Source organism: Centroberyx gerrardi, chromosome 10, assembly GCF_048128805.1.
Source record: "Centroberyx gerrardi isolate f3 chromosome 10, fCenGer3.hap1.cur.20231027, whole genome shotgun sequence".
Taxonomy (NCBI): Eukaryota; Metazoa; Chordata; class Actinopteri; order Beryciformes; family Berycidae; genus Centroberyx; species Centroberyx gerrardi.
In genome coordinates this window covers 13,428,239-13,454,006 of record NC_136006.1, presented here as the reverse complement: position 1 = coordinate 13,454,006, position 25,768 = coordinate 13,428,239, and the positions used below count along the sequence as shown (strand labels likewise).

The window sequence follows — 25,768 nt, the reverse complement described above, 5'->3', positions numbered from 1 at the left end:
TCCCCGAGTCTTTACACTGACGCTGCCACGCTGGTCACGCCTGTCACACAGATGTCTCGCTCTGCACACAGCATACATAAGCACACAGACACACACACACACACACACACAGTGAGAGAGTCTATAGTCGTAACTCATCTAAAACCATCTTACGCGGCTATGCAGGGACACAGAGTCATTTCCACTGCTCAGTCTCACTATTCTCTGTTCTGCTCTATACTACACTATCCACTTTCTATATTTACCTATATTACTTTTAATAGCCTAGTTGTGTAAGCCTATGAAATCATTCTAGCTTTTGACTTGCTAATCTTTTAACCTTCCTACTCACACATTATTGCTCTGAGCTCTAAAAAACATTTTCAGCGGTTTGAACAAGTAAAACTGCAAACATTGCCATCATTGTGAAATCATACTTAGTAAAAAAGTAAGATAGTCAGATATGATTACAGATTAGGTCTAATGTTTGCCTGCACTGGTTGTCACCAGTCAGGAGGCCCATTGAAGATGTATACTATATGTGACAGTCAGATGGTTTCAATGAGCCATATGTACAGTTGCAATGCATGGTGCATCATAGCTGCTGTCAGTATAGGTGAGAAGTTATATCTGCACATGGTGAACTTCTGGCTCAGAGCCAGAATAGCAGCACATCTCTCAGTTACCGTGCGGCTCAGTCCAGCCCGGGTATCAACTGTCTGAATGGAGCTGAGATGAATAGATTGGAGTGGAGCCAGGTCCACACACACACACACACACACACACACACATACACACACATGCACATGCACAGATACACACACAGGTGAGCCACCCGCTCAGGCGTGACGGTGTCTCTTCCCACTTTACGCCTGGGTCATTGCAGTCTCACGTTTTACATAGCCAACGATTACAGCGTGTAAAGGGTGTGTGTGTGTGTGTGTGTGTGTGTGTGTGTGCATGTCCATGTGCAGAATTCTGATCTCCTATGACGAGGACTCTCCTGAGTTCTGGGCTTTTAGTATTTGTTCTTGAGTTGATCTGCATCTATGCATGTTTTGTTGTGAGGATTTGTGCAAGCGTGTCTTGTGGTATATGTGTGATGTGCATGTGTTTGTTCGGTGTGTGTGCATGTGTGCGTATCAGTGTTTATTTGCAACTGTTAATTACGGCCTCCCTCTTGTCTGCCCCCCCCCCCCCACCAGCGCACAGCTGCAGGGCCCCCCTGTGCAAGGCAGCACTGCGTCTAATGTCTTATTATTCACGCTGTCTGTCTGCTCCCCTTCACCAGCCATACAGAGCCTGGGGGATGGAGGGACTGTGTGTGTGTGCGCGTGTGTGTGTGAGTGTGTGTGTGTGTTTGTCATGAGGGGGTTACGTATTAGCATAGCAGTAATGGAAGGTTCGTTCTGAGTCCTAATTCGTTGGCACTACTTAATTAAAAGCGATGCGACAGTGTGATTGGAGCCATTGATGGATGGAGACTGAGAGATGCCCAGGCGCTTTAGGATCAGGGATATCGTGCGTGCGTGTGTGTGTGTGTGCGTGTGTGTGTGTGTGTGTGTGTCAGCATGTGTCTGTGTGTCTAGTGAAAGGAGGAGGAAGTCATTACCTTTTAATCATATCCTGCTTTATCCTTTACCCCTTTCTTCTCTCTTTGCTCTCCTCATCCCCCCTTTCTGTCTCTAAATTCTCCCTAAAGCCTCCTCTAGTCGGCCCAGCCCCCTCCATTTCCCCAGCTGGCTCTCAGTGTCAACCTCCTTGTCATCTTCAATCAACCCCTCTTTTCTGCGACACTTACCCTTTTCCTCCCTTTCCTGTCTTTACAGTAAGCCTTTAACCTTCCAGTTGGGTGTGTGTCACATAAATGGGACTACAGTGCGCATTCACGTCATTCAATGAGAGTCAAGCTGCATGAAAGAATGCATCTCAGTCACATTTGTATAATAGCCTTCAGCTTACACACTACTGTCTCAGTGTCTGAATGAAATGTGCCGCTGCATTTCAAAGGTGAGCTTCATTCAGTATGTGACATGAAATGATTTGTCTTGTGCTGTGTCTTGCGCTTGACGCCTGTGATCGCCTCGCTTAGGCTGAAGGAACTACAAGGACCATGAAAACAAGTCCATCACTTTTGCGTTCATCATCTGTCTCTTTTTCAATGTGTCAAATAGAGAGAAAGAAATACATTGCTAGACTAATGGGTGTGTGACTAAATCTGTGGTGTTTAACATGTGTGAATAGCCAGTGACCATGTGCAGGCTTAAACGTGCAGAAGGTGACCGACCCACTAACCCAAGGTGCCATGTAGTTTTTCTCAGTCTATGGAAACAGAGGAGACGATCCGTTGTGTGCAGGCATATGCATGGGAGTGTTTGAGTGGGTCCATTGTTTGGTGTGTGTTCTTAAGCAATAATAGGGCCTAATTATGTTCAGCTATTCATTAAGACTAACTGCCATAGGGCGAATAGGGCGGAGAGCCTGCTGTGGTTTCTGTGAAGAGAGGCGGAACTCGCACACAAAAAACGACACACACACACACATGCATACGCACATACATGCACACAAACGCATGGACGCACACAGACACACACGTACAGTAAAGACACACACTCACAAAATGAAATACAAATGCACAGACAGACTCAAAGGGACACAAAAACACACACGCATACAGACAAACTCATACGCACAGCATGCGTATGCAACACAGAAATACACACACACACACACACACACACACACACAGCCACACACACACACACACACTCACACACCCCTGAGGTGGTAAGCCTGCTGTGGTTTCTGTGGAGAGATGTGGATCTGGTAGTGAGAGCCAGAGGGTTTCAGTGGGACTGCTGTAGTTCTCCACCAGTCTAAACACGGGGCAGTGTTTTCCTCCACATCAAACGGCGCCTCATCACGATAAGCCTAATCTTCCCCCAGCTTGGCTTCTCTATTACTCTTAAATATAGGCTAAATGTTTCACATAGAGATTTTGACGTGCCGTGTGTCAGGTTGTCTTTTCAAGCAGGTTTGATCAGGTTTTTCCGGTATCCTTTTGGTTAGATCCAGGAGTGCTTTAAAAGTCACATAGCCTCCATAATCTTTATTTTCACACTCTTGTCTTTTTTACTGTTAAATGATCATAAGGTCATCTGTAATGCTGCGGTGTTTAGCCTGTATTTGTACATGAAGGTTCTTGACAGTGAAAGTAAGTCCGCAATATTCAGTCATTTGACCTACATAAACATGTTGTGACAGGCTAAAGAAGTCTCAGCATAGTTCATCTAGTGTATAAGTGTGTGTATGTGGTGTGTGTGTGTGTGTGTGTGTGTGTGTGTGTGGTGTGAGTTTGGTATGTGGGAAGGTGGGGGGCAGGGGTCTGCTTTGACACCCTAATCCTGCAGCCTAGCTCGGCTTTGTGTGAAGACCTTAGCTGGGAGGAGAGAGGGAGGGAGGGAAGGAGGGAGGGATGGAGGGAGGGAGAGGGAGGGGGTGACAGGGGCGGTCGATTGAAGGGGGGGGGGAATTGGGAGCGCAGGGTTTGAGAGAGAGGGAGAGAGAGAGAGAGAGGGAGGGGAGCGATATGGAAGGCAGAACGAGAGAATGGGGTTTGCTCATTCTCCTGCTCTCACTTTGAAAGGAGACAAAGGATGCTGACGGGCCTGACTTATGACAGCAGGACTTCCTGGAGTTAGCCTGTTAGCCGGTTAGCCTCCGCTGACCTGTCCGCCTGGATCCTGCCGCTGGCCTCTCCCTCCGCTGTCCCTCCCTCCATCCCTGTATCTCTCTCTCTCTCTGTGCTGAAGACGCCTCATCGCCGCTCTGCTTGCTCCCCTGCCTGCTGCATGTGAGTGATTCTGCCGGTGTGTGGGTGTGGATGTGTATGCATGTGTGTGTGTGTGTGTGTGTGTGTGTGTGTTTTAACATTTAACTAGGGGTCTGCTATGCTCATTGCACACTATACTGTTACTATATTTTTTCTCTGCGGGTTGGTTTTCTCTTCATGAGAGACAGACAAGTAGACAGACAGACAGACTGTAAGACAGTCTTTCTCTTCTTCTCTGTCTTTCTCTCTCTTATTTCGCCCCTCCTTCTCCTCAGCAGTGACAGGTACATCCTGTGTACATTAGACACAGCTGAGCAAAGCTGTAGATGGCATCTATGGCTCAACTATACGTACACCATCTTTATTCATCTTGGTTGGCTTTTGAGAATGAGAGGAATAATGAATGGAGCCGGTCTGGCAGACATGGATTGGGTTAACCCTAGTCCTCAACTAAACTGTCCAGTGGAAATCTGCATTGGAAAAATAACACAATGTTGGTCTCTAGCTCAATCCGCATGTGTAAAACCGACCTTTTATGTCGGCAGGCTAATACTAAATGACAGCTGGCCACATCTGCTTTTGTTGAACCAAACTGCAAGCCTGGAGAGAGCGGAACGCTGCCCTGCCTAAATATTTAGCTGTGGTTTTCTGTGGCTGAAGGGCAGACAGCTTGGTTGCTGGCTTGGCACCGGGGGTTGGCACACTGCGGGTCAGCCTGGCACCGGCACTGGCATGGTGGGAGGGAGGGAGGGAGGGTGGGACGGGGGCGGGGCCACCTCTCTGGCTGTCTGTCACTTAGAAAGCGAGGGTGGCACAGACATGACAGGTTGGATTTCGTTTTCGGGTAAACAGTTTTACGCTATTGATTATTCTTGTGGTTAATGTTCCTCAGACAGGTAGGCAGGCAGGCGCATAGCCAGACAATCTGCCCTCGTAGCTTCACACACACGTGCGCGTACACACACACACACACACACACACACACACACACACACACTGCTTCTCAGTGAGGGTTCTGTCCTTTAATAGACAGCCAGCTGGAGAAGAGAACACACACAGATGCAGGGCTTGATACATTGTGACTATCTGAGCCTAAACGCTGTTTGATCGTCAAGCCCTCTCCACTGCTCCTTCTCCCTCTGGTGTATGTGTTTGTGCATGCGTGTGTGTGTGTGTACGCATGCTTGTATGTTTATACGGGTGGTAACATTTGCATGTGTGTGTGTGTGTAAGGTGGGGGATTCAGGAATTTAAATGACAAAATTGATGGGCTTCCACAGTCACAGCAGAAGGCAGGACAGAACTCAGAACAGGGAAGACTGGAAGACACTGGGCAATGTGCCAGCTAGCTGGAGGATAGGGGTGTGTGTGTGTGTGTGTGTGTGTGTGTGTGTGTCAAAGAGAGAGAGATATGCCAGAGAGAGTGTTGACACGCTGGCTTTCTGCATCTGGGGTGCTGTAAAAAAGAAAGAGAAAGTGTGTGAGCAATCCTTATCTTTTCACACTTCACATCGCAAACCTTGCATTTCCAGCCTGTTAATTCAATTTTATTTTTATTCGTCTTATTGAGGTAAGACTATACTTCACACAACTACCACCGCTCACACCCCAAGTAAGACCAATCTCACCGTCTTCGTTCAAAGCTTCATTATCTGTCCTTCATGTGTTTGTGCTTGCTAGTAGAGGAATGTGTTATGTGTCAGTATTTCCCCTTCTGTTTAAAGAGCCTTGTCTAGGGAGATGCAAGGTAATTCTCTAATGGGCCTCGTTGGAGCAACGACTGCACTCAATAGCCATCAGTCAATTGCAGTCAATAAGACAAAGCAGAGGACAGCAGGCTTTCTGACTGTCACTGCTGTCACAAGATTGACCGTCTCTCCCACAAAATTAGATTCAGGGCCGGATGAGAGGAATGCTTACGGTAACAACACAGGAGCATGTGCTGGAAAAAAAAAAAAGCCTAGCCTCTGGGAAACAATTCTTGTCAGTTCAGGCAAACGAAAACTATAATTGTAGCATTTGTTCCCCTCAAAATGTGGGAATTATACATGATATCCCTCTCAGTTTCTTTTATTGTTTCCCCAGAGAAAATTGCTCTGGGTAATTACAAAGCGAAAGAGGCCTTTTGGATTTGTCTCTCGGGGTCAAAAGCCGACGGGAGCGCTCGGTACGCGACGACAGTGAGCGCTTATGGGTTGAGAAGAGGATGAGCGAGGAGGAAGAGGTGAAAAGAAGAGGTTTGAGCGGAGGGGATGAAGGGAAGGGAACAAAGGAGCAGGGTTTTGATGAAGGAGGGTGGAAAACCAGCCTTCCAGCTGAGCTCCGGATGATGAGTCTCTAACCATCATCGCATGAGGCGAGGCAGGACCAGACCTGCCTTCTCTCTATCTCTCTCCCTCTCTCTCTTTTTCATACATTCGTTCTCCCTGTTTTTATTTTCTCTCTCCCCACCCCCTCTCCTCCCAGGTGCTCCTCTGTAATCGACGGTTTACTTCTTTTCGCAGCTCAATTACATGGCACAGCCTGTAGTCAGCGCAGGAGGGGGAGAGGGGGGTCAAATGAATGGTTTCCCCCTCCGCTGTAGTTGCAGTCTCATCCCCATCTTCCCCACTTCAATCTGGATTGTGAGATTTTGCATGGGCGCACAACCTCCCTCCATCCATCCTTCCATCTCTGTCTCCCCCCCTTCCACATCCTTCCATCCCTCCAGCCTCTCCCCCCTCCCTTATTCCCCAGGCGGCAGGCCACATATTGACCTTTGAATCCTCCCATTCTGCTCTTTTGAAGGCGCTCTGTTAAAGCTCAAGCAGAGGAGGGGAAATGGAGTGTCTGTCTGTGAATAAGTGAACACACACACACAGACACACCCAAGTTCATATATGCATGCACGCACACACAAACACACCCAGAAACACCCAGTCATACACACTCACACATACACACACACACACACACACACAGAGAGGAAATAACAGGATCATTTGGTGGCTCAGCCTTTTTTGCTGTTTGAGATTTGGGGAAAGGGTCATTGTTTACCACTGAATGGTTCAGTTCATTCCTCCATATTTAATGAGTAAGCTGTTTGTTCTCAGATCAAACGATTAGGTTCACAAAGACGCATCTTGATGGATCAGTGTGTGCTAGGGGCTGCTTGGGCCGCTAGCTAGGATCTGGAGCCATCCCAGAGAATAGCTCTCTATTGTATGTGGTTGTCAGGCTGGTCGGCTGCTGTGGTCCACACACTCAGACATACACATACACACACACACACACACACACACACACACACACATACACACATACACACAGACAGACAGACATCACCAGAAAGAGTCAGTGTCAGGTCAGCCGGCCCGGCCTGTGGACAGCGCTGTATTGTGTGCTAGCCTCCAGCTCTCCTGGACATTTAACAGTGCAGCCATTCAGCCGTCACTGGTGACTCAGGACCAGCGGTCAGTGTTGTGACCAGTGTGACCAACAACACCTGCCTTCACACCACAACACACACTGTTGTCATCACGGGGCTTGATGGCGTTCCTCCTGAGGAGTAGAGTGCCAGGATGAACATTTACATGAACATTGTGTTGAATTTTTTTTTTCAAAAATCCATAATAAACAACCAAACTAACAAATATTGGACTGGACAAAGGTAAAGCAGGACGCTCAGCATACCTTGTGTTGAATAAATAATAGTTAAAAATTAATAAATACACAAATGGCAAGCACAGTAAATTTCCTAGATCAAAAGAGGTTAAGTAGTTCACATGGTGGGAAGAAGAAAAGGGATCACACAGGAGTGAATTTAATCGATTTGTTCGGTTCAAATAGCCCCATTGAACATATTGCTTTTTCACTTGACCTCTGCCCTAATGACACCCTTAGAGAGCCCATGGAGATCAATATTAAGGACACACTATGATCTTTATTCAATAGAGACCCTTAAACATTGAGTGGAAAATCTTACCATTCAGATCTTGTGTTGACTTATGTGAGCCGTTCTTCGCCGTTCTCTCGCTTCTTGCCAAAACACTGAATATGTCATGTCAAGTGGCTGTTTGACTTTGACACTCCTTGTGGCCCGGCAGTTTGACTGGCATATTTTTCACAAGGCCCCTCTTTCTCTTCTTCCCATAGCTTTGTTGCCGTCTTGCTTTTTTTTGACATCCGTCTTTAGGGGGTGTTCGAATGGGGTAGAGGGCGGAGGGATGTGCCGGAGCTTGTTGGGGAGAAAGAGAGTGTGTGTGTGTGTGTGTGTGTAGATGTGCGTACATATGGTTGTGTGTGAGAGAGGTGTTGTCAGTCAGCCCTCTCTGGGTGAATCAATATGTCTTTTGTCTGCGGCAGAAAGGGCCTCCACCCCGTCAGCCTCAGCCGGGCCCGCAGCAGGGTCTGATATGACACCTCACAACCCCAAACTCACCCACGATCAGCCAAAACACTCCGGCTGACTCAGTGACCTACTTCTTTGTCTGTTGAACAGGTCCCATGTGTGTATGGGCGTGTTTTAACATTGTAGGCGTTTAGGTGACACACTATCCTGAGTGATGAGTGCAGCGGTAGAATAAACTTCAAATCAAACGGGATTTCGATGATGTCTTGCTTCCGTAATTCAAGGTATTTCCGGTTGAAAAAGAACGTTGGGGCGGGACACAACGCTGGGAGGCATCATTCAAAAGTGGGCGAGGTGAGGCGGACCATAACAAACATGCAGAGAAAAAGGCAGTGAAGCTCTTTGCGTACTTGTAGCTGGTGAAGCAATCCACTGTGAAATGCCTTGTGCATAGTCGTGAGCTGTAACAACTTCTGGGTTCTAAAAAAATGCATAAATTCCAACCACCAGGAGCACAACTATGGTCTTAGGAAAAGGAAACAGGATTTTTGGCAAACACCCAACAATGCACCGCTGTACTATGTTGCCATTCAAGTCACATTTTGGAATTTCCTTTGCTATTTATTAATAGGCTAATTAAATAGGTGTTGTGATATGGAGATTATCTAACAAGGTGAAAAGGTCATTTTTTTCTCATTTCATTGGGTCACATTTTGTGTTTTCAGTTACTGTCAGTTTATGAGAATCGGGTCCATCCTTTTCATCAGTGTTTAACCAGCTTGACCCACCATTGATCCAGCTTCAGTTAGCTGAAATTTACTGCTTACTGGACCTAGCCAAGTGTAGTAGAAGTGACAATGAGAAGAGCTGAGCCATATGCCCAGCTATGTCTAGATTCCACAATACCTTCACCCTCTCTTTATCTATCTGTCTCTCTCTTTCTCTCTCTCCCTCCCTCCCTCTCTCTTTCTCCATTTATTGTAGTCAGGCATCGGAAAAGCCTGTCCCGTGATATTCCATTCAAAGAGGGAGATGACTATGAAATAACACGCAGCTAGACCTTGTTCAACAGACAGCCTTTTAATTATGTGTGGGGAGACAAGTGAGGCAGATCCAGTTAAGGCTGACATCAGCAGTATTTTTACTTGTGGTGTTGCTGGAGAAGAAATGTTCCAAGCGCACCAGACAAACGATCTTTTAAATGCCCCTTGCCCAGCCGATGTTATCATTGAAGTATTCAGTGGCAATTCACCACAACATCATATCCGTCAAGTGTACTTTTTGTATGCGTGTGTGTGTGCAGATTTACAGTGTCACCGCTTACTACTGTAGCAGTGTGTGTGTGTGTGTGTGTGTGTGTGAGAGAGAGAGAGAGAGAGAGATCCAGTGGTTGAGAGCTGGTCATCTGTTACCCCCGCCCTGCCCTGGTGCCCTGTGGTGCCAGTGTAACCAGCTTGGCAGTGTGATGCTAAGACACTCATGCACGCGCACACACACACACACACACACACACATGCGCGCACACACACACACACACACCACATCACGGCACGGCTGAGCTAATGACTCATCTCTCTCTCTCTCTCTCTCTCCCTCTCTCTCTCTCTGTCTGTCCCTCTGTATCTCTCTGTCTCTGTCTGTACAGGAGACATCACTCAGAAGGGCTATGAGAAGAAAAGAGGCAAGCTGTTGGCACCGTACATCCCACAGATACAAGGTAAGGCACACTGGCCTGGTGGAAGCTTGCTGTAGTTAAGTGTAGGTTAGGTTACAGAACAGGTTTTTACCATAGCACTAGCCTGTTAGCATAGCAGTTAGCATAGTGTCCTTGCAGGAGCAAACAAGATGAGAAAAGGCATCTCATGGGCTATTAATAATAATGATAATAACTTTTTTAATATATCACTTTTCAAAACAAAGTTACAGTACAAAGTGTTTCACGGAGAGACAAGGAAGAAAAACAGAGATAATCAAATCAGACAAAGGCAGAGGGCAGAAAAATAAAAAAAATAAAAGCCAGAATAAAAAGCAGAGCCAAAGCAAATTCATGCATGCGGAATTTGAGACGATTCGTCGAATTCAAAATTACCAGATGGAACATCACACGGCCACAAAGCTGTCATGAAATGTAACCCAGAGGATCATGGCAGCTCTATACCTTCCTCTCTGCAAGACTGTGACCAGGTCGCCCTGGTCAGACTCGTCCCTGCTGGCGCGTCCTTGACTCCTTCAGGTCAGGCTTTAGCTGAGGTCCTGCGTTCCTGGAGTCTGATATTTACGCCATAACCCTGTATGGGTCCTAGCCACAGCTTTATATCAGATATACAGCCAAATGAAAATAGGTCCCAACTGACCGAGGGGAGGAAGACGTAATGGAGGTCATAAAGACGAGGTGTTAAACTGAATCATAACCGATGTAGATTACGATCACAAGGTTACACACACACCTCTGTCTGATCATTTTGTTTTGAATGCTAGGCCCTTGGTTGGAAATGATTATGCTTTGTAGGTAGGTTATCTTGACATACAGAATGCTAATTATGCGAGAGAACAGCTGTTTTTCTGTAATTGTCTGTGCGTGCGTATTTGTGTGTGCCATCCTGTGTTAAGCAAGTGGGCGTTTGATAGGAGAGGTATTAGCGTTGAAAACGGGGAGGTGCTATATTTCCGGTGTGAAGTTTCTCAGCTGCATGTTTCCTTGTCAGTTCGTATTATCTGTCTGTGGCCTGTGAGCGTACGTGGGCTCAGCCTACATGTATTTATTCATCTATTCAGTGTATTTTTAGCCCCAGTCGTTCAGTCAGTCAGTCGGTCGGTCGGTCCCAGCAGCCAGGACTGAATATAAAGTTGAGGTGGTTTGTGGTGAGTCCTAGAGAGGAGTCTGTGTCTGTCTGCTCCACGCTCCTCTGTCCTCGGACCAGGGTCCATGGCAGTTTTTGGTTTGGCACACCAAGCCTCAGTGGAAACCAGAGCCGAGTGCGGGACGCTCGCTCAAGGCTTTCCGCTGGAGTTAGCAGGCCTGTTATTTAGCTTGGGCGGACCATCTCGCTCTCTCTCCCTCTCTCCGTCTCTCTCTCCCCTCATTTCTAGCCTGGATGGATGTGATTTCTATCAGTCATTTATGGTTGGATCCATTCAGTCTGGATCCAAAGACCCGAGGAGTGGAAGTGATAGGTGCAGAGCAGGAATGGACAGGCCATGGAGCGGGTGAGATTCTTCTTCTAACATGACACATTCTTCCAGCAGGATGAATGAATGTGTCGGGGCTTAATGACACATCCGTCCAGCAGGATGAATGAATGGGTTAGGGTTTAATGGCTGCAGGGTCGAAATAGGAGACCAATAGACTGTAGGCTGAGAGCTCCATACAGAGTTTTATAAGATGTTTTACTGCCTTATATTTCTCTGTTGTCATAGGGCTGTACATGTGCCAAGTGTCATAAAGATGGTGTGTACAAAGCCAGCTTTAGACCTGTGAGACAGTGGATTAATTTCCTCTGTTTATGTTTTAGTGCTTGAGCTGCACTGTGAGCTTTGAGAGTGAATAACTGCTTTTGTGTGGGCCTATAGAGACAAAGACACTAACTGTGGTTAGTAAAACATAGTGGGATAGTTTCCAAGCATGTGAATGCATATTTTCCAGCATCAAATTCTGCTGTATAGAGAATTTGCTGCACCTCCTCAGTGTGAATACATAGCCTATGTGATGGGCTTAATCTTAGTATCTTATTTTATCAAATGGAGGATGATGGGTCAATTTTAGCTTTCTGTTTGTTTGTTTTTCTGATTTCAAAAGCAGTTGTTGAGGGTCAGCTCTTTCGAACAGAACTTGCTATTCATTTCATTATATTAGGCACATTGTGGAATTTCATTCAAAACAAGATTATTTTTGTCCGTGACTTCATTATGCGACTGTGGAGTTGATACAAGTCATTAGCCAAGCTTATTTACTCTCTAGGCAGACAGACACGCCACACGTGATGTCAGCCAGCACACAGTAAGTGTTGGCATCAGACAGGTGCTGAAAATTCATCAGGGTACCCCGTGAGCCAATAACAACCTCTGTTGTGGCGGAGCACGGCTCTGATTGGCTCAGTCCGGTGTGTCTGTGAAGTGTGTTCTCCCCGGCAACCGGGCCTGGTAGCCTGACATGTTTTATAGACCTGTTTTCTCTGGGGATTGGGAAAGGCCATTGTGTGACTGGGCTGTCAGAGCGACATAAGAGACCAGCATATATTGATGTGTCTATCTGTGCTTTGGGATGTGTGTGTGTGTGTGTGTGTGTGTGTGGGGCCCATGTGGCGGAGACCATCCATTTTGTGTCCTTAAATGTCCTTAAGCCATATTGAACCTCCTGTAATATTTAAACCTCATGTAATTTAGCGGATTTAGATGAAGCATTTAAAATGTGTGTGTGTGTGTGCGAATGCATGTGAGCGTCATGTCTCTGCAGTCGCTCGTATATCAACACATTGGAGATGTGAACCGGAGGATTGGCTGTAACTCAGCATTGCTGGGTGCGCTGCCTCTGTGTGAGAGTTGCTGACGGTGTGCAGCTCACTGATCCCCACTAAGCTGCCGCTGAAAAGCCGGGCTGGCTGGCTGGCTGGATGGCTGGATGGCTGGATGGAGGGATGGATGGACGGATGGATGGATGGCTGGACTGGTGGATGGCTGGCTGGCTAGGGTTGGAGCTGTTTGGTTGGCTGTGGTGTGGCAGGATTCTGTCCCCAAAAAGCCTGTAGACTCTGTTCTCTAATGTGTATGCCGGCCTGGTCAGCCACTCTGTCTGGTTCAATGGGTCACAGGTCAGCAGAGAGGCAACCTCAGAGCAACCTCCAAGCTAGCCCACCCACAATCCAGTCATACAGGCTTTGTAGTTGCCACTGGGGTTGGCAAAACTGTCTTCCTGCAGGAAAGGCAAGAAGTTGGACAGAGAGACACACAAGCTCCTTTAATCATGTGAATTGAATGAACTTTGTGTGGTTTATTTGGCAACACGTATAGAGCCTAAGCCTTAGCCTATGATGTTTCAAGTTTGCTCTTTAGCTTTCAGTCTACAGTGTCACCTCCACAGGGGGCTTTGGCTTCTCACTCGCATACTAAAGGATATTGTATTTACTTTGTTATTGTGCTACTGCTTTGATGTATTTCTATAAGATTTGTTCCAACAAAACCATACTTTAACACTGCATGTTTTGCCATGCAGTGTTAAAGTATGGTTTTGTTGGAACAAATCTTTCATGTACAGAGGGAAACCAGCAGGATGCAGTGGAAACATGGCCCTAGTCCGTATTGTTTATCCTGACCTGGCCAACTACAGAAGCAAACTTTTAAATCCCCTTTATTCTTCTCTTTCCCCCACTGACGGGAAAATGTGGCTCATAAAGCTGTAGGATGTATTGCTGAGTTATAGTATAGACACCGTTCCTCTGACAGCTTCCTGTTCCATTGTGTCAGATGTTGTCCCCCACATTCCCCCCCAAAAAACCTGCTAGGCCTGTTTGTGACTCAACATGGAAAAACGGACGCATTGTGTGAGATAGTTTTGTATATTTTTGCATTTTTTTGTTTGTGTTATTGCATTATTGATCTTTGCATTCAGAGCTTTAAAATGGTACAGTACATTACATAATAGAGGTCAGTATTATTATTAATTATTTTGTCTCAAACTTTTTTCTGATGTACAGTAAACTTTTTTTCTGATTAAGTTACATTTACAAGTCACATTTTACAGCCTCTGTGTCACAGGATGACATTAGCTCATCAGCTCCTTAGTTCTTTCCATTTATCCTTCCTCCCTACTTTAAAAACATCCATGCAAAAGGAAGCACATCGGATGGTTGCACGACTACTAATGGAGCCGGTAGTCTTGGGTCTCCCCTCTGATGCTAACCGCTAGTTACTTTCTGAAGCAGAAATGAGAGTTGCATAAGCTCAAGGATGAATCACTGCCTGCGTCATGCGGAGCGGAGCGGAGCGAGGTTGAAGAGTTTGAGAGTTGGATAATTTTAGAACACTCCAGTTCGAAGATGCTGTCCTTTTTGACATTCAGGGTCCCTAATCACCTGCTCTGCGTTACGTCTCTGTCAGCTTCCCATCCATAGGCAAAGACGGCATATGTGTGTGTGTGCTGGCTGGCTGTTAAGCTCCTAGTAAGCGGCTGGATTAATTAAAGTGAATACGTTTTCTACTCCAAGCTATTAGAAGAAAGCTGCCTAAGTAGGGATTACCATTAGCTTGTGGATACTTGAACAAATTGTCATCTGGTTTCTTAACATCAAGAATATTGAGCAATGTACAGTAGCATTGCTCCATGTCCAAGATATGTTCTGCGAAGCCTGTGGGTGTTTAAAGGGTTTTCTAAGCTTTGAATGTCTTATATATTGCCTTTGAGTGTGAGAAGATTCAAGATATGCCTTGTGTTTTTGTATCCTATTATAAACAGTCTTCTTCTGCGGTGCTGTTGTTTCCCTGCAGGTGTAGATCCCTCTCTCCAAATTGACAACAGGATCCAGGCTTCCTCCCAAGCTGCCCTCCCAGGTTCCAAACACAACAAGTCACGGGCCGCCAACACCCGGGATGAGCGCTTCAGATCTGGTAATCATGTGTCGATACTGCCTGTGCGTTTTTAGATGCCTGGAGGCTGTTTTTCATGTTAAAAGCTGAGCTGTTCGTAAATGTGTTCCCTCAGATTTGCACACAGAAGCCGTCCAAGCAGCTTTGGCCAAGTACAAAGAGAGGAAGATGCCCATGCCCTCCAAGAGACGATCTGTGCTAGTTCAGTCCTCCGTCGAGGCATGCACCCCGCCAGGTGAGACCTCGCTTCTGTTACCCACAATCCATGCGCTTAAGTACACACACACAAACACAGACTGCCTGGTTTTGTGTACACACACTGGATTGTTTACATGTGTTCCAGTGAGCATCGGTGTGTAGGATGCTGACACTCTATTGTGTCCACTGGTCCAAGATGATGTTGCCAAGCATTAGCTACTGGAAAGAAATGTGCAGTTTGATGAATGTGTCCATTCTTCACGACTATAAAGGAAGCAGTTCTCACCGTTTTTTTCCCAGGCCACCTTCCCACATGGGTTGCGTAATGTCTGCATAATCAGATTTTTAACATACTCTCAAAATGTTGACCTTTTGTCTGCTTTTGTAACTGTTTGTGTTGTGTGGGCCTATTCATTTGAATTTATGCCATTATACTGAATTCTGCCGCTGGTTTTTTGTCTAGACTTTCCAGTCCAAACAAGAAGTCCTTTTTGTGTTGTCAGTTACTCAAAAAAAAAAAGTATTTCATCATCAGATCACTCAGTAAGATACAAGCTAAGTTTGCTAATAGAAAACTTGTCAGTCTCTCAAGCACTGCAATGGCCTTGTGTTTGCTGTGTAAGAGTTGACTGGTGTTAATGGCGTTACGCTGATGCTAAGAGGGAGGTCTCACAGCCCCATGTCCTGGGCAAAGAAGCAGGCCACAGCGGTGGAGCGTTTAACCGGATTAGGAGCTCAGAGGTTGGGGTTTGAACATGAGAAACAGGGGGCCTCTTCATGGTTGTTTTGAGGCTCTCTGTGTGCTCTGCTAATTCTATTGTGGTCCAAAGTGATAAGGTGCACAAGTATGGCTGACAGACCCACAGAATCATATACATACTGAGATAATCTGGGGCTCTGCTAATCTGTCTAGGCTAATGGCAGCTGCAGTGTTTGCATGCAGACATTCGTCACGGTTATACTTGTTATTTCTGTGTGATTTTTGAGATCTGATTCTAAAGAGCAAACTTTATGAGATCGCATTGCTGTATGTGCTGACTTGATCTTAAAATGCCTGTTATCCATCTCCTGTGGCTAAATTTATATCTGTGTCTGCATTCATTTTCCCCTCTGTCCTTCTCTATCTCTTATCTTGCTTATGTGCAGTGTTTGGATTGCGTCCAATCACAATGCACATCTGGCCACTTCCATTTCTGGTTTCGAAGATGCAATAGTGATGTGAGCAAAATCAGATTTTTATACATCATCCCGACATGATTGGATGATAGAAGACACATTGAAATGACAAGTGTAACCATAGCCATATACTGTACACACTAAGCAACATACACAAAAAATGGGAACTAATACATGCACACACATATAGTACACACTATACACACGGACACATTTTATTTTCTGACTTTTACAAGCTCTATAACTCCCCAAACTTTTGAAACTACAAACAAACTCTTGTGATGCGTTTCTGATCTGATGCATGGTATTGGTGTACAAAAGTTCCCTGCAAATTCTCCTCAGATATACTTTGCCCTTTTAAGTCCTAGCAGACTACTTTCTAATCAATAAAGTGGATATGCCGCTTGTACTTCAGGGAAGAGGGATAGATAGAACCAGGGCTGCACATTTCTCCTATGTGAAGGATCCCATTCGTACATAGGGATCAGGATTGAACTGAATTCCTATAGAACAAAGTCTGTGAAAACCAGCTCATCTGTAGTCTTAAACTGCTCTGCTGGAACATTATTAATATGCTTGTCTTTGTTTGCTTGCACACAGCATGATGTGGGTGCATAATAACTGAGATCTCAGCATGCCCGCTACCGTCTCTGCTCTTTTTGTCTTTATATCTCTCCCTACCTCCAAATCCTCCATCCCTCCCTCTCTGTCTCTCTCACTCTTTACTATTTCTTCACATCTTTCTCTTAACATCTCTAATTTTCTCTTTTGTCTCTTTCTCCCTCAATTTTTCTGTCTCTTTCTTTCTTTCCCTCTCTATCTCTCTGTATCTCTTTCTCTCTCTCTCTCTCTCTCTCTCTCTCTCTCCCCCCTCTTTCCTTCTCTCTCCCTCTGCAACTGTGTCAAGGTTACTGAGATAGGGAGAGAGCAGAGAGAGGCAGATGAATAACAAACAGAATCATAAATGCAAGATAACCCCCATGAGTTCTCTGGTTGTAGACACATGAAATTTTAGCTTGTTACAGTCAAACCTCTTGTAGCCTTCTGCTGACAACCTCTGCAAGGCCATAAGAAAAGCATGAGGTAGGTAAAAGACTGAGTGCTGTCTGTGATTGAAGCTTTGTCGGCATCCAACAGCTCGGCGAAGCAGACTAATTCCTTTTTTTTTAATAGTCTCTAAATTGATGGACTTGCTTGTAAGTGCATACTGTGAGTGATTAGTAGGCAGATAAATGATATGAGCACTCATTAAGTTAGAGAACATCCATCAGGCACGTTCTGTCCTCTGGCAAAACACACTGTACACACACACTCTCTCTCTCACACACGCACACACACACTCACTCACTCACACACACACACACACACACACACACACGCACACACACACAGAGCCTCTATCTCTGCTTATTCTCTCTCTCTCTCTATCTCTCTCTCTCTGCCTCTCGGGGGGCTTACAATTTTTTTTTTTTTTTTTTTTTTTTTACAGTTTTCCAGATTATTAAACCTTTTTTATTGTATGCCCAGAGACCTTTGGTGTAATTATTGGAGACATGTGTGAGTGAGTTCTGTACTTTCCTCGGGGGCCACAGAACAAGCACTGCTGTTTACTTCATTAATGATGAATAATGGGGCAGGGTGTGTCTGTACTTCCTTTTACTTATGAGGCTGTCACATTTCTGAGGTGATTTTGAAAAAAGGCTGTTGTTTATAACTTGCTGGTTTCATTCTCTGTAAGTGGATGACGCCTAAGCTTTTTCAGCTCTTCATTTGCACTCAGTTCTCTGCAGAATGCAAATCTCTGGCCTGCTCTTATATAACTTCATTGATCCTGTTGAAAGAAGAGAAAATTCTGTGAGCTTAGCAGATGAAGTGGAATGTGTTCGTTCTGAATGATCCTTACCTGGCTTTGAAGTTGTCCCGGTTCAGGCTATTTTTGCAGAGACCAACTGCTCACAGTTGCCTCAGGGGAGAGACAGCAAAGTCATCACTGGCTGGGTTTTAGTCCAAGCGATAATAACTTGAGCATACACCACAACTAGCAAGGCTCTCTTTTACTCCAGTAGCATACAGAGGAAATATGGCTGGGCACCTTTTTTTCATGCAACATTGTTAAACAGGGATACCAGCATTGGTCATAATGTGTTAATACATTGTAGGGACACGCTAAAATAGTCTCTTTCACATTTTTTTTCTCTCAGTACATTGTACAGTCTATATTTTGAGCATTGTTATTCACGATACTCAAGATTGCACATGGATTACAGAAGCATATGAGTTCCCTGGTCCTGTTACTTTGTATGGATTGGTCCTTAAGTTTAGTGAAATATTTTTCGTATAAAGCTGCCTTTGTTTGTAGCACTGTGTTTCCCCAGGAAGTTGTCCATCTAGTCCCAGTGTGTAACAACGCGCGACCCCTGACCTCTCGTTTTCCCGTGGCTCCTAAGTCAGTCTCTTGTCTCTCCTAGAGAACTAATGTGAAACACTCTGGCCTGTCTGTTGTCAAAGCCTATCATACATTGTCATTCACATACAGTTTGTATAGCTGCAGAGGGCTGTCTTTTTCCTGTGTGTGTGTTGTTACTATGTTACTGTGGCTGTTCTTACAGGGAGTCCAATCCCTGCAGTGTTAAAGACATACTCTTCTTATTTAGCCACATAGGACATTTAAACAAGAGCTTCCCTCAGCCTAACAACTTCCATCTCCATCCAAATCCATCTGCCCATCTCATTGGCTTATATGTACTCTGTCCAGTATGTATAAGTATAACGGCATATCATCAGCATATCGTCTGACTCCTGCACCTTGGTTTGTTTCCTGATGACACTGTAGACATCCCATGTTCTTGTCCACTGTTGTGACGCTGCCCTGTCTTGACCTGTCACACACAGACACCTCCTCGGCGTCGGAAGACGAGGGCTCGCTGCGCCGGCAGGGACGTCTGGCCACCTCCACGCCCTACCAGGGCCACGGCCACCCCGCCGTAGAGCACTGGTTTAACCGCGTCATCCAGGGCTCGTCCACCTCATCCTCCGCGTCATCCACCTCATCCCACCCCGGAGGGAGATCCGTCACCACCACCACCAACACCAACACCGCTGCCCACGCAGCTCTCAACGCCAACGCAGCAGCTACCGCACTGGCCGACCTCATGGCACACACCCAGCTAGGTCAGTGACACACACACGCACACACGCAGTCGCTCACACACCATCACACATCCCATAGGCCCGCTAGCGGTGCCAGTGGTGCCCTATGTTTCTTTTTTTTTTTTTTTAACGCCTCCCCTTAATGCAGCTTTCGCACCCAGTTAAGGATTCCAGAGGTGATGGTTGTCAGAGTTTAGGCATTTTCTTGTTAAGGGTTAACAGCGCTGCTTTGCTCCCCTGGGATGGTGCAGTATCGGAGGGTGTGAAAATGTGTCTTAACACACAGCAGGATTTGTTGCACGCGGTAGGGCATCGAGGTTGCAGTGTACTGAAGTAGAAAAGTGTTGTACTGCCGGAATGACTATGTTCTTGCCAAGGAAGGAAAAAGTATCAGATCTCAAAACATATTTCCTCCAAGTGTGCTTGTGAAGGAATCCTGTTTTCAGTCTCATTCAGGTAGACTACAAGGTAATAGAAAAATTACACTGACACACAGTCCTTATACAAAACCTGCAGGACCCCCTGCATGGCCCTAAGGTTTCCCGTTCCTCTATCCATGAGTATAGGTACACACAAATAGAAAGACTCATTTTTCACTGTTTGACGTTTGCTGATGATTCCTGCAGAACATCAGTGCTTTCTATTAGTGCTAGCCAAGCAGCCTTTTTGTCATGTCAGAGGTAACATCTAAACCTGTATTCTGTCGCTCTGAGTATTCTTCTACAACTGTAGCTCCTTCACAGACGGACAGCTGTGCCCTGCTATATCTGCCACTGCCGAGGCCTTATCTCCCCTCCAGATACGCAGCGGCACTTCATGAGGCAAGACAAAGGGAACGAGCGACGAGAGTTTTAATTCACGTCTTGCTAATTAGCCGTCTCCGTCTGCCATCTCACTGTCATTCAGTCATGTGAAAGGGCTCAAAGCCACTTCCCCGTCAAAGCTACTCGTTCCACGTTGCCGTGGGAGTGTCACGGGCTAGTTAATGAGATTCAGTGGATTTATCTCCCTCCAGCTCTCAGCAGCAGCGTAGCGAGATGGTGTCTGGGTCGTGTGTGTGTGTGTGTGTGTGTGTGTGTTGCTGGTGGAGCGATAGCCTATTAGGATGGAGCTGTCTGATTTGTGTCCCCCCCCCCTCTCCCCTTGAGGTTGCTGTCATAAAGAGGCAGCAGTGACTGGTGCTGACTGGAGCTGTAAATACATCTCCTCTGTACCCCTGTTCCTTGGCCCTTTAGACTCTGATTCTGTATCTGTCATTTACTTCAGCAGTGGACAGTGACTACAGGGCCGTCATACACGGGCCACATTTTCAGGTCATGTGGTTGGGTATGACCAAACAAGTGTGACTAATGGCATTTTGGCATCACACATTTGTTCCTTGTACATGTTACACGTAGTTAATATATTTCATATCATCCAGTTATTAGGTGGTCAGGAGGATCACCTCAATAAGAGTCGGGCTCTGTGTGTTTGTTGGTTTGTTCATGCGTAATGCTTTTTGCAATGCGCAGTGCTTTGGGGAATTACGGACGTGATTTTCTGTCAACTCAGCTGTCAACTCATGAATTAAATATTTTGTTCAGCGATTCTCTTAGTTACAACAACAACTAATACTTTGTTGTTAACAGGGGGACTTTTAAAGCCAGCGTAGCTTCACTCACTCCAATCATGCACACACCCCCACCCCCAACCCCACCCCACCCTACCACAGCACCTATAAAGCGGTAGCGCACTTGTGTTGCACAGATTTAATATGTGTGATTTTATGATCTTTGTTGCCCGAAAAAGTTGTCCAAGTAGAATTGCCTTTTGGAACTTATCCCTGGTCTGTGTTTTGGTATTTCCCACCAGTGTTAAATGATGAGGATTAAAGGAGGGTTAGCATCGTGTTAGTAGCCTGATCTGTGTAAGTTCATTGTGAGGCATCCTTTTTGGCTGGCGAAGAGTTGAACATGAGAGGGAGAACAAATGGAGGCTTTCATAATGTCCTCAGTCTCGCCTATTAATCATATTACACAGGCATCTAGTTCTCTGTGGATACATTGCCCGCCGTGGGGGATGCGTTTTAATGCTGAGTAGAAACATTCATTCAATATCACGGCAGACGGTTACAGTAGAGTTAAACTGTGAAATCCTTGCTAAAACACACTCTACCGCAGCTTAAGAGTCTCCAGTTACAGAACTACAGATGTCAAAGAAGGCTTTTAGCCTGTCAAACAGTCCATTTCGTAAGCTGTCAGGTCAGTTTGTTTGCTAACACATGAAGAAGATTATCACTCAGTTGCCAAAGCCCTAAGTAGGCCTGGCGTTTGACCTTTTAACCCCCGACACCCCGCCCACCACAGATAACCACTCGGCGCCCCCTGACGTGACGGGGCTGTCGGAGCGCTCCTCGCTGCATGCGGAGCGGCCCCAGGTGGCCTCAGTGCGAGGTGTTCCCCGCGGCTACAACCACCAAACCAGCGTCATGGAGACCGCAGATGGTGAGTTTCCTCCACACACATGTGCGCACACACACACGCACACACACACACACACACACACACACACACACACACACTCACACACAGTCACCTCCCGTTTCCCTTTCTCTCCTGCTGTCTGTCCCTCTGTCTTAGTCAGTCTGTCTTTCTGTCAGCCTGGCACAGGCTCCTGACTGACCCCCTTGTGTTGCCATGGTAACACAGCACCCCCCCAACCCAACCACCTACCCCGCCCCATTTCTACCTCAATGTTCTGTATGCATCAGCCAGTGAATCAGACAGTGAAACACTATTAAAAGCACCAGCTCTAGCCAACTTGGCGTTGGCATGATTTTGTCGGGAACCCTGTGCCACCTGAGTCTAGCAGTGTCGATTTATGTGGATTACAAAGGAGGAGAAAACTCTCTGAGTTATGGGTCATAAACCAAAGTTGTTAGAGGTGAGTGTTGTGCTCAGTTGTTGCCATGTTGTTAGTGAACCAGTGCATAAAGATAGCAGCCTCCTAACATCATTCATCATTCAAACCCTGCAGTCTAGTGCGCACCCAGCATGCTGGCAGTTTCCAGATTGGCCGTTGCTGATGTTGACAGTTGGGTGCTATGCACTGGCGGGACGGGTGACCAATGAAACCAAATCAAGAGGGCGCTGTCCTCTCTCCATCTTAACAAGAAATTTTGGTCTAGTATTGAGTCTAATTGCACTCTAATCTTATTTTTATCTAATTTTCTCAAATCAAGTCATTGTCTTGATACTACTGGACTGATCTGCCTTTAAGGAAAATTGATTTGTTAGACATGTAGTGTATGCACCAGGTCTAATGTCTACACACACAATGAGTGGCCACAGATGACAGTCAAGTAAACCAATTCATAAACCCAGAGCCAGTATGTTCCTGTCGCCCTTCCATCTTCGTTCCAACATCGGTGCTGACATACTGCTTTGAATTGATAGCCGACGTGTTAATAAGCTGGCGGCCTGAAAAGTGGAACACAGCTTGAACATGGCCTATTACATTACAGCCATCCATCCTCTGCCGCGCTCAGGACCATTAAGAATGCATGTGTTGTCTGGGTTTTCCCTGCTTATTGAAAGCTAAGCCAGCCTACCTAAGTTATTTCCTTACCAAGAAAGGGAAAGGAAATTTTCAAATAATCAATGTTTTTTTTGTACATAACACTCCTGAAAGGTTTCCAGTGATGGCTTTTCCTAGCATGGAGCTCCTCAATGGATTTCAAAAGGCTTATTATTGCCCTTTTTATTTGTTATGTGGCCTTTGAGACTCTTCAAACCCCCATGCTCTAATGACAGCCACCTCATTAGCACATTTACCACTTAAGTCACTCTAAAAAAAAACTAAAAAAACCCAGCAAAAACACCTTGTTGTTATGGTTCAACAGCAGTCTATTTGTTCTCTTTATAAGCTTACACTCACCTATGTCTGTCTGCCTGGCTGTTGGCACTTTTCTCTCTCTCTCTGTTGCACATTCATGCTCATACAGTAAACACACACACACACACACACACACACACAGTCCCCCGATGTCAGCAGGATTGTGTTCATTGACATCCTGATGTGTCTCTCCTCCAGGCTATGAGTGGAGAGGTGAAGGAGCCTTCAGTTTAATGGATGGTATTTATAACCGTTCCTCCAACTCTATGCCAGTCTGCTATGTGCACTGTGTGTGTGCATATGTGTGTGTGTGTGTGTGTGTGTGTGTGTGTGCGTGTGTGTATGTTTCTGCCTTCGCCTCCACTGTCACTTCTACCAATTGTCCAAACTGTGTGTGTGTGTGTCTTCCAAAAATATAGGCAAAGCTATAGTGAATTCAGTCATCAAATTTCTGTGCGTGTGTGTGTGTGTGTGTAGTGGTTTGGCTTTAGCATTTGTGTTTCACCATGTTCAAGCAGATGTCTAACCTAAATCCGCTCTCTAAAGTGATCATGCTCAAGCTGACATTAGCTTGAAATCAGGTTTGTGAATAATCCGAGCGGTGGCATGCTGGTCTCTGCTCTCAGATTGAGACATTAGACTTGTCACTTTGTGTTTCTCACTCACCACATCCCGCTACACCAGCCTGATAGCCTGTAGCCACACAGCGGGGTCTATGATGGCAGCCTTCTAGCGCTGCTGCCATTTTAATATTGACACACAGTCGGTGGTGAAAAACATGTCTCAAAAGTCTCTTGAGTCCCATCTCTACTCTGCTCGCTACTGAAAGGTGTTGGTTATTTGATGGAGAATGCATCCAGTGGTGCCTAAATAAAAGATTAGAATACATTGATTGATAGAAAGTGTAGGTTCACTTTAGGTCTGCTGTGGGACAGATAAACATCACATCTGACTTCAGGACGACTTCAGTAGGGTCTTTAGTGAAGGGAGTACGACTGGTTAACTCCATCTCTGTTATGGTTTCAGTTAGTAAGTAAGTAAGTCAAACTTTATTTATATAGTGGCTTTTTAAAACGCACAGTTTACAAAGCGCTTCACAAAGAGAATAAAAAGAAAGAAAAGACAAACTTAAAAAAACCCATCATAAAGCAACACAGTCATACACAAATATAAAGTAAAGGTTTGCTGCTAGATGCAAATCTGATTTATATCCTCTATATATAATTTAATGCTTATTAAATCTATTAATTTTACTATATATTTGACATTTCATTATTACCAAGACATGGCGTGACATTTGTTTTGCCAGCTTATACTAGGGTCAGTGATTGCTCCGGTAATTTTAGGGCGTGGATGGATAAATAATGAAACCATGAATACATTAATTATAGTCATTGCATAGGCGATGCTTATTCGTCCCCATCACAGAGTCCTGGTTGGCTGTAATATTAATGATCAGGCCTCTTGAGTGGGTGGGGCTGGGGGCCCTCAGATGTTGTCCTCTGTGTCTGGGGCTTTCTAATTGGCCCATCAGGTGCTGCGCCGACCCCTTGGCCTCCTGACGCCCACTTCCAGTGCCTCTGTCCTTGCGCGAGGGGGCAGAGTCTGTCTGAGCCAGGCTTATTATAGGCCAGATCAGGCAGGCTGCGTGCAGCTGTGGCCTTCGTCTCCTGTGGCTGTCTGGAATGTCTGAGACTAAACCCCCCCCCCCCAACTAACTATGAACTCATATGTAGGAATTAATGTCCAGGAGATGCACGGTTTCAGTCTGCAAATAGCCGTGTCCTATATGTAACTGAGGAAAATCTGACTGGACACCCCTTCTCTCCCTCTTCTCTCATTCTGTCTCTGTTGTTTCTCTTGCTCTCTGTCTGTTTCTCTCTCTCACGCTCTCTCTCTCTGTCTCTCTGTCTCCCTTTCCTTCCTTCCCTCTGTCTCTGTCTCTCTCTCTCTCTCTCTCTCTCTCTCTCTGTGTCTTTGCCCCACACCTCCCTCCCATTCCCGTTCTTTTGTCTTGGCAAAGATCTGTGTCTCTGTGATTATGCTTTTTTGAGTATTTTCTTGTTTGGCTTTTTTGTGCACAGTGAAGTGAAAAATGTGTTGAAAATCAATTTTAATGTATGTGCTGATTGACTAACGTATGATTTGATTTGACTGGAGTTCAGTTGCTAAGTGTTTGTTTTTTCGGCTACTACCGCAAAGCTTATAGAAACCATAAGCAGTTTGGAGCAGAGTGTGTGTGAAGCGGGCACCTTTTGAGACACCTCATGAATCACTTATGGGCTGTCTGGAGAGGGGACTTCTTTGTTGCTAGGCAGCAGGCGGCTCTCCTTGTTTTTCGATCCGTCCGGCCTTTGAGGTTATGTCAGGTGACTCTAGCGAGCGTGATGCTTCAGCGACAGACTGTGACCTTTGACCTCCAGGTGACTGTAGAGGTCTCTGAGCCACGGTGTGATTGACAGCTGGTTGATCTCCATGTCTCATTAGAACACCACACTGACCTTTTTCTCCTCTTCTTATCTATCCTCCTCTCATCCATCTTCTTCCCCCTGCCCACCTCTATCTCTCTATCAATCTCTCCATCTGCATGTGTCTCTCTCAACCTTGTTTCCCCTCCCACCTGCTCCCTCACCGGACCAATATATCTATTT

At 45.8% G+C, this 25,768-nt stretch overlaps 1 protein-coding gene across 1 annotated transcript in view; it reads left to right on the top strand.

The window, feature by feature from the left end:
- dip2a (disco-interacting protein 2 homolog A) overlaps window positions 1–25,768 on the top strand; it is a 98,520-nt gene that overhangs the window by 47,621 nt on the left and 25,131 nt on the right. The window contains 6 exon segments of the mRNA XM_078285984.1: window positions 9,787–9,858; window positions 14,622–14,741; window positions 14,836–14,955; window positions 18,987–19,265; window positions 21,590–21,731; window positions 24,854–24,894. Of these exon segments, the coding sequence (XP_078142110.1) occupies window positions 9,787–9,858; window positions 14,622–14,741; window positions 14,836–14,955; window positions 18,987–19,265; window positions 21,590–21,731; window positions 24,854–24,894 (774 nt within the window).